General features: G+C 42.1%; 1 protein-coding gene across 1 annotated transcript in view; it reads left to right on the forward strand.

The window, feature by feature from the left end:
* The window catches only part of Prkar2a (protein kinase cAMP-dependent type II regulatory subunit alpha), a 56597-nt gene that overhangs the window by 30602 nt on the left and 15931 nt on the right, over positions 1–10064 (forward strand). The window contains exons 5-6 of the mRNA XM_021206973.2: positions 7690–7796; positions 9598–9751. Of these exons, the coding sequence (XP_021062632.1) occupies positions 7690–7796; positions 9598–9751 (261 nt within the window). The remainder of the gene's footprint in view (positions 1–7689; positions 7797–9597; positions 9752–10064) is intronic.

Raw genomic sequence — 10064 nt, forward strand, 5'->3', positions numbered from 1 at the left:
TTTTGGTGTTTTCGAGACAGGGTTTCTCTGTATAGCTCTGGCTGTCCTGGTACTCACTTGGTAGACCAGGCCGGCCTCGAACTCAGAAATCCGCCTGCCTCTGCCTCCCGAGTGCTGGGATTAAAGGCCTGCGCCACCAGGCCCGGCTTCTCCTGTTTTTATATTCATATTCTGTAGTCAGTTTTACAACAAAATTATATCTAGCTGTACTTGATCTGCTAGATACATCAACCCATCCCTTGCCAAAGGGGTCACCATACTTCTTCCTAAAGAGCAGAACACTAATCATTTTCGTCGCAGCTGTAGCTCTGCAGTCTGCTATCAGCACACTTTGACCCGAATACTCTGATGTGCACATTATGAGCTAGAGTTCAACTTATATATGTTTCTAGTCTGTTTAGAAGTTGAGCCTAGGACCTGCACATGCTAGGAAGTGCTCTAGGTCTTCTGGCTGGCCTTCGTTCAGATGGTAGAGCAGGATCGTCCAGCCTCAAGGTTTCTTATTTTTTATTTTTCGACAGCATCTCCCTGAGTTGCCTAGGCTAGCCTGTGGCTCTCGCTGTAGTGCAGATAGTCCTTGAGGGTCTTCATACCGTAGCCTCCCTAGTAGCTGAGGTCATAGGCCTGGCCTGCACTATCAGACCTGGTGGTAAATGCACTAATCTTTAGTATAGTGTATAGTCTTCTGTATATCATATATGTATAGGCTTGACAGATGCATGCACAGGTGATCTTGACTCTGATCAGGTACTACGTAATTATTTATCTAACTAGATAATCTAATCTAATTGTCCTCAACCTTAAAAATGCCTTTTCACGATTAATGCTGCCCCTCCCCATTTTGGAGGCAGTTACTGCTTTGATTTATTTCATAATTGATTAGTTTCATTTATTTTAGAATTTCAAATAAATAGAATTATGCCACATGTATTTTTTTTTAAAGATTTATTTATTTATTCTATGTAAGTACACTGTAGCTGTCTTCAGACACTCCAGAAGAGGGAGTCAGATCTTGTTACGGGTGGTTGTGAGCTACCATGTGGTTGCTGNTATTTCAACTCAGGACCTTTGGAAGAGCAGTCGGTGCTCTTAACTGCTGAGCCATCTCTCCAGCCCCACATGTATTATTAATATTATTTTTTTGTTTTATTTTTTGAGACAGGGTCTCAAAGTGAGTTCCTGGCTGTCCTGGAACTCACTTTGTAGATCAGGGTAGCCTTCAACTCACAGAGATCCACCTGTCTCTGCCTCCTGACTGCTGGGATTAAAGGCATGTGCCACTACCACCTGGCACAACATATATTCTTTTTTTTTTTTTTTTTTTTTTGGTTTTTGTTTTTTGTTTTTTGTTTTTTTCGAGACAGGGTTTCTCTGTGTAGCCCTGGCTGTCCTGGAACTCACTTTGTTGACCAGGCTGGCCTTGAACTCAGAAATCCGCCTGCCTCTGCATCCCAAGTGCTGGGATTAAAGGCATGCACCACCATGCCCGGCATTATATATTCTTAATATGAGGTTCTTTCCACTTCTAGTTTGCTGTTTGCTCCTGTTCATTTTGTAATTTCCTTTGTCCTCAGCTTCCTCCATTCTTGCCTTCTGTTTCCTCTTCACGTCCTTCCTTGCTCCTCCTTTCTCCTCTTTTCTTTCTTTGTCTGTGTTTCACTATGTAGTCCCAACCTAGAATGTATTACTTACTGTGTAGCTCAGGCTGGCCTTGAACTCCCAGTCTTCCTGTCTCAACCTCCTGAATATTGGGATTAGAGAAATGTACCACCACACTGAGAAGATAATGCCCATTTTCAACAGGTCTTTGTTGTGTTTATTTTCCATTTTTTATTCAGTAATGTTTCTAAGGACAAAATTGTGGAGTTGTGGGAGCTAGAGAGATGGCTCAGAGGTTAAAAGCACTGACTGCTCTTCAGAGGTCCTGAGTTCAATTCCCAACAACCATATGGTGACTCATAACTGTCTGTAACTTAGTAGCTATACAAATATGAGAACCTGAGTTTGGATCCCCAGCACCCAGATAAAAACTCCAACATGGTCCCATACCTTTATGACCATAACACAGTGGGAGTGGAGACCTGCGGTTTCTCAAAGCTCACTGGCTTCTCAGTCTAGCCTGTCAGTGAGCTCTGGGCTCAGTAAGACCCTGACCCAACAGATAAAGTAGGGTTCAATCAAGGGAAGACACTTGTATCCACTGCTGGCCTCTGCATACATGGACACACAAATACAATGCATTCTCAAATACAAATGGACACACAAGGTTTAAATTTCAAATTTACAGTAAAGACAAAAGAATAGAACCACAAACACCTTTAAATGCCTTTAAAAAAGTGTGTGTGTGTGTGTGTGTGTGTGTGTGTGTGTGTGTGATGTATGCATCAGTATATGTATGTGTGTATCTAGGTATGCATGCCCATGTGCTTGCAGAGGTCAGAAGAGGAGGCTTAGTGTCCTGTTCGGCCATTCTCAGCCTTAGAACTCGAATACAGGGTCTCTTATGCGCCTGAAACTAAAGCCCTAGAAATTCTTCTGAATTTATCTGTTAACCTTTATTTTGGCTGGGATTACAAACTGTGTCCAGCTATTTTATGTAATTAGTAGGGACTTGTACTCAAGTCCTCCTGTTTGCACACCTAACACTCACCTGCTGACCAGCTCCTCGGCCCCATGAACTAGTTAACACTTTCGTTGTTTACTGTTCTCCTCATATAGAAGTTTGTGACAGGACAAAGAAGGGCATCTTTTGCATCTTTTGTTCTGAGCTGTTCATCCATGTGTAAGACTTTATGACTTTTCATCACAAGATGCTTTGGAAAATATTTTCCAAGAATGAAAGTGTGTGTGTGTTTGTGTGTGTGTGTGTCTCCTTGGCTGCATTGGAACTCACTTTATAGACTAGACCGGCTTCCAACTCCCAGAGATCCGCCTGCCTCTGGCTCCCAAGTGCTGGGATGAAAGGCGTGCGCCACCACTGCCTGGCACAACATGTGGTTTTTTTGTTTTTTTAAAGTTGAACCTGTTCATATATATTTTTTAAAGTTTATTTATTTAATGTATGTAAGTACACTATCACTGTCTTCAGACACACTAGCAGAGGGCATCAGATCCCACTATAGATGGTTGTGGTTGCTGGGAATTGAACTCAGGACCTCAGGAAGAGCAGCCTTAATTGCTGAACCGTCTCTGCAGTCCCACACCATGTGTTCTTAATACGAGGTTCTTTGTTCTCAGTTGAGGCACGTGCTGTACTTGATTGTAATGGTTTCGCTTTTGTTTCCTCTAGTGTAGAGTGATCCCTTTCCCTGACAGTTTCTAGAGAATTACAAGAGAAGGTGCTCAGAACAAGACCATCCTCAGATCTGGCCTGAGATGTTGCTTAGTCTGGATTTTACGAGAAAATTTGAATATATTGCCAGTATTTTTTTCTTTTTTCTTTTTCTCTTTTCCTTGCCAGCATTTAAGTAGAAAATTTCAGGGAATCTCAGTCCACGTTTTCCATGAGCGTGGATGGCACACAGTAGTAAGCATTCTTTTTTAGTATGTTAGTTTGTATGGTAGTAAATACCCATGGGGCTTTGGAATTAAAGATGCCTTTTGAGGCATAGTCACTCTGACAGAAATTACACGGAATGTCACAGAAATAACATCATTTCTCTCTTAAGTTAAAGCTAGTATCCTTTTCTTTTTTGCACTCTGGTCCTGAGAATTGAACTTAGCACCTCACATACTTGAATTATGCATTCTGTGACTAAGGTGTTCTGTGTATGTATGTGAAGGGGCATATTGATGGAGGGGTGTGTGGGCATGAACAAGCTAGACGTCAGCCTCGGGTGTCATTCTTTAGATGCTGTGTGCTTTTTTTTTTTTTTTTTCTTTTTTGGTTTTTCGAGACAGGGTTTCTCTGTATAGCCCTGGCTGTCCTGGAACTCACTCTGTAGACCAGGCTGGCCTCGAACTCAGAAATCCGCCTGCCTCTGCCTCCCGAGTACTGGGATTAAAGGCGTGCGCCACCATGCCCGACTGCTGTGTGCTTTTTTAAACATGGAGTTTTGGGACTCAAACTCAGGTTGAATGAGCCATTTTTCCCTGCCCCTAGCCCATTTTTTTTTTGAGATATGGTGTCATATAGCCCAGGCTGCCCTTGAACTCATTAAATAGCCAAGGATGACCTTGAACTTCTTTTCCAGATTTATGCTCTCTCTCTCTCTCTCTCTCTCTATATATATATATATATATATATACACACACACACACACACACACACACACACACAGAGAGACACACACACACAGGTACGCTGTCTGCATATACATCTGCACTCCAGTAGACAGCACCAGACAGTTGTGAGTTGCCATGTAGGTACTGGGAGTTGAACTCAGTTCCTTCAGAAGAGTAGCGAGTACTCTTAACAACCACTGAGCCATCTCTTCAGCCCCGACCTTGAACTTCTGTTGTCCCCGTTTTTAACCTTCCCAATGTAACGCTGATATTTTTATGCTTCCGGCCACTTGTCAACCTTCTTGTCTAATGGAAGGACTCCAGCTCCTAATGGAAGGAGGCCGAGACCAGTGTTTGATCAGACTATAGTATTATATTTATTCCTATAGTTGCTTTTAGTTACGTCATGTAACATTGGTAAGTACATTATATATGTTATGCATAATTGAAATATGTATATATTTCCTGTCCATTAGATACTACTTACTAAGCAACAGTGTGTAGCAAAATGTTCTCTTTACATTTGCCTCTTTAGTCATAAAAATTGTTGAGGTAGAAATGAATCTTGTTTTAGAAGTTAGCTGTGAGTGTAGAGTGTAGAGCTGGCCTACTCAGGTAAGGTACCACTCTACAGCATAACCTCTGAGGCCATCTGCTGTAGCAGTAGTTGTCTACAGCTCCTTGGCTCTCAGCAGGTCGCAAGCACGCACCTGCCCAGGAGCAATCTGGATTCAGGAATGAAGGACATACACACACTCAAATGCATATACCAGTTAGTTTTTGACAAGTTGTGATTATCTCAAAGACCAGGCGGGCACTCCTACACTCTTCCCTGCTAGCAAATGCTCTCCTCTGTTACTCCTGAGACTCCTAAACCTTCTCCTGCTACCCCAGGCCCAACTGGGGACATGGCCACTGGCCACTTCCCGAATTCTCACATGGCTGGTTGGCTTTCTCTCCTGCAGCTCTTACATACCATCCTCCTCCCCCGAGTCATGACGATTCCCCGTCTTCCTCCCAGTTCCTAGCCCACACAAATCTAAAGATGCTGCCTCAGTCTGTCTGCATAACCATTTGGCTCGTTTTTATCCATCAAAAACCAGTTGGGGACAAGAACCTTCAGCGTTTGGACACACAGATACCTGATTTGGGGGCCAGATTAATTCAAAGCATTGGAACCAATCCCCAACAATCTGCTAAACCTATTCATACTCATGTCCACACATTTAGGAAAGTGACAGCACACAGTTTTATATACAATATACTGGAGCCATCCAGGTAGAAGACACTTGTATAGGTGCAACCAGGGAAATTGGAACTATGATTTAGATAGTCAATTTTCATTTAAATTGTTGGAAAGCTCCTTATTTTTCAAATAATGGTTATTATCACATGTTTATTATGAAAATTAATGGGTTTCATTGTGACATTCCCATCTATGTAAATGTCTCCTCTGACCATTCTCCTGTTCTTTCCTTTCCTCACAGTTCATAGTCCTTCATATCCAGGTTATCTTTCTGTTGTTCAGTTTTTGCACAGAAGAGGAAACATGTACCGCTTGTCCCTCTATGTTTGTCTTACTTCATTTAACATGATGCTGCCCAGTTCCTCCATTTCCTGCAAACGTTCTGTGACTTCATTCACCTTGCTGTGTAGATACCATATTTTCTCCACCTGCTCACATGGTGATGGGCATATAGGCTGATTTCATATTTTGGCTCTTATGAATAGTAACATAAGAATATGAATATGTATTTTGTCTGCTGACTTCATTTCCTTCTGATGAATACCCAACAGTGTATAGCTGGATCATACGCAGCTCAGCTCTATTCTTATCTTTTGGGGAGCTTGCCTTCTGTTTTCCATAGTGGCTCGAACTAATTTACATCTGCCTCCAGGACACAAGTTCCTTTCTCTTCACTTCCTCACCAGCCATTGCTAACTGTTCTTGTAATACACATTTGATTTAGGGTGGCATGGAATCTCAATATAGTTTTGATTTGCATTTCCCTGATGACTAAGGATGTTGATGTTGAGCCCCTCTCCCCCATTTCTTTCCCCTTTTTTAGAGGAGATCCTATACATGTATCTTAGTTTTAGAGGAGGTCCTATACATGTATCTTAGTTTTAGAGGAGAGCCTATACATGTATCTTAGTTTTAGAGGAGNAGAGCCTATACATGTATCTTAGTTTTAGAGGAGGTCCTATACATGTATCTTAGTTTTAGAGGAGAGCCTATACATGTATCTTAGTTTTAGAGGAGACCCTATACATGTATCTTAGTTTTAGAGGAGAGCCTATACATGTATCTTAGTTTTAGAGGAGAGCCTATACATGTATCTTAGTTTTAGAGGAGAGCCTATGCATGTATCTTAGTTTTAGAGGAGAGCCTATACATGTATCTTAGTTTTAGAGGAGACCCTATACATGTATCTTAGTTTGGCCTTGAATGCTGCCTAGGATAACCTTGAACTTCTGATTCTTCTGCTTGTATTTTCCAGTGCTGGAATTAAAAGTGTTTATTTATTGTAGCACTTGGAGTCAAACCCAGGGCTTCTCGAATGTGAGGCAAAATATTCTACCAGCTGGGCCACATCCCCAGCCCCAGCCTCAGACATCTGCCTGCCTCTGCCTCCTCAGTGCTGGGATTAAAACTGTTTGCTGGCCTGGTCTTTCTTTTAATAAATGTCTTTTTGGATCATTACACCCTCCCCCCTTCTTTTTAACTTGACTACCCTTTCTCATTTTTTTAACATTTTGGGCTTCTAGGAAGTTAAAAAAAAATTTGTTTTTGACATGATGGGGAATCGAACACAAGGTCTTGTACATGCAAATGATCTGTGCCTGAGCTTCACCCTCAGTTCTGTTGTTTGTTTGTTTGGAGTTCTGTATATATTTTGGATATTGATTCTCTGTCAAGTGAATTAGAAAGTTGTTCAAGACAATGCTACCTTAAAAGAATTGGCAGGCCAGACTCAAGTGACTGACAGGACTATCAAAAATCCCAAGCCCACTGGTGCTTTGATTCTAGCACTCAGGAGGCAGAGGCTGGTGGATCTCTGAGTTTAGAGCCAGTCTGGTTACAGAGCAAGTTCCAGGACAGCCAGGGCTACACAGAAGCCCTTTCTTGAAAAGCGCCACTGCCCCCCCCCACCAGAGAAAGAGAGAGAAAGAGAAAGAGAGAAAAGAAGGTGGTTGGCAACTGAGCTGTCTTCTAATGAGCCTAAAACCAAATAGTATAAAGAACACATTTCCCTTAGCTCTCAGGTCTCTGCTTTAATCTTGGTGGTGGTCCAGTATAGAACCTTATGTAATCACATATGTTGGGATAAATACAACCTTTGTGGGTTTTTTTTTTTTTTTTTTTTTTTGGTTGGGATAAAGGGTGTACACCACCATGCAGACTGACCATCATATTTTCTCAGCAAATGTAAAAGCCATCCATTTTCTTTGTGTGCACCTTAGGAGCAGCTTTCTCAAGTTCTGGATGCCATGTTTGAAAAGATTGTCAAAACTGACGAGCATGTCATTGACCAAGGCGACGATGGGGACAACTTTTACGTCATTGAACGGTAGGTGGGGGATGCTTCGTAAGTGTTTGGCCACACCTCCTTGGAGTCATAATTTCGGACTAAAGCCTTATTCTATACTCCGTTCAGCCCAGAGAACTCTAGAGCTAGGTGAATAGGTTTCCCAAAGCCTTTCGAGGGATTATAGCTGCCTCTCTGTCCACTGCTGTCCTGAGAGTCATGAGTAAAACTCCTGTTTGGGGGAGATACCACTTACAGTTGAAAATCTAGAGTTGGACAAAGAATGGCAGGATCTGTTTTATGAACATGCCATTTCCAATGTTCAATTGAATTGATTCCCTGAAGCAGATCTGTGGTTCTGTATTGTCGTGGGAAGCTTTGATTTTCAGCTTGCTTTTAAAATGAGCATACTCCTCTGACCTCCATAACTTCAGTACCTTCTGACTCTGCACCATGTATAAACCATTGGAGAAAATGAAGCACTGGGGTTTACCTCCCTAATGTACCTGCAGCTTAGTGTCTTGAGCTGAATGTATTCTTCTGAGGAAGTATAGGGCTTCCCTCTGAATCCTTCTCTGTCCTAAAAAAGGAGTCTCATCAGAGTCTAAGGTAATACAATGTTACCACGTATCCATGACCTCCATTCTTTCATGTTAAAAAGACTTATCTTTATATGTATGCATATTTACATTAATTTGTGTGTATGTGCTAAAAAAAGGTTATTATTTACTTATGTATGATGGGGTGGGAGTGGGGAGTAATGGTGGTCCACTGAGTGCCCACGGGAGCCAGCAGAGGGCATTAGATCACATGAAGCTAGAGTTAAAGACTTGTGCACTGCCCATCAAGGTGCTGGAATCAGAGCTCTGGAAAAGCAGTATGTGCTTCTAACCCTTGAGCCAGCTCTCCAACCCCCTTTTTCCCTTCAAAGTAACCTCAAAGTTCAAAACAAAACAAAACTTAGTACAAATAGTATAGAAAATTCTTATAAACCCAGCCCTACAGGTTAATGTTCTGCCATATTTAGCATATCCGTTTGTTCAGAATAAGTTCCAGAAAGCTAGAACTTTCTACACCTGTAATTACAGCAACAGAGATGTGGAAGCAGGAGGTTCAGGAGTTCAAGGTCATCCTCAGATACATAGCAATTTCAAAGCCAGCCTGAGCCATCTGAGACTAGAAAAGAAGCAAAAGTCTTTGCAGTAAAAATCCTCATGAGTGCTACAAAGAAGTTACTAAACTGAGCAAGTCAATTCATCAAGGTTGGAAAATGCAAAGTCAAATGCAGGGCTGGAGAGATGGCTCAGCAGTTAAGGGTACTGGCTGCAGCTCCAGAGGACCTGGGTTCAATTCCTAATGTGTATGTGGCAGCTTATGACCATCTGTAACTCCAACTGCAAAGAATTGGCCACCATTTTGGCTTCGTTGGGCACTGCTTGTACATGGTAGATAAGTATTCATGTAAGCAAAATATCCATGCACATAGAATTTAATAAAAATAATAACAATGTTAAGTGTACAAATCATTTGTATGTTTTAGCAAGTTGGTTATCCCCCTTTGAGACAGAATGTTATGTATCCTAGACTTACCTTAAACTCACTGTGTAGCTGAGGATGATCTTGAACTTTTGATCTTCCTGCTTCTAACTCCCCAGTGCTGTAATAGCAGACATGAACCGCTATGCCTGGTTTATCTAGATCAGGGCTCAAATCCAGCGCTTCCTGCATGCTGGGAAAACACTCTCAACTGAGCTCTGTTCTCACCTCTGCACCTCTTATGTCTTATATGTATCAGTCAGTTTTCTAATTTATCAGAAGTAATTATTTTTTATCATTCTTCTAGGGGAACCTATGACATTTTAGTAACGAAAGATAATCAAACACGTTCTGTTGGTCAGTATGACAACCGTGGCAGTTTTGGAGAACTAGCTCTGATGTACAATACCCCGAGAGCTGCTACCATCATCGCCACCTCAGAAGGCTCCCTTTGGGGATTGGTGAGTGAGAAGTGCATGGTGTTGTGTCACTATCTTCTATAGCCAGTTATCAAAAAATGGGATGTTTCCTCAGTGACTTAGCACATGTCCTTTATTCTCAGTTACAGAAATGTGAGTGGTCTGTATCTTCATGGTGACAGGGTCCTTGCTACAGTCACTCGTTTATGTTAGGCAATTACAGAGGGAAGTGATAACTCTCTGTGTCCTAAGCTGTAGCCCAGGAGGGCTGTGGGGTGAGACACTGTCACTTACACACATGCACACACGGAAGAGGAACAGCCACAGTGGTGCAGGAGGGCTGTGGGGTGAGACA

The sequence above is a fragment of the Mus pahari genome, chromosome 10 (assembly GCF_900095145.1).
Source record: "Mus pahari chromosome 10, PAHARI_EIJ_v1.1, whole genome shotgun sequence".
Classification (NCBI taxonomy): domain Eukaryota; kingdom Metazoa; phylum Chordata; class Mammalia; order Rodentia; family Muridae; genus Mus; species Mus pahari.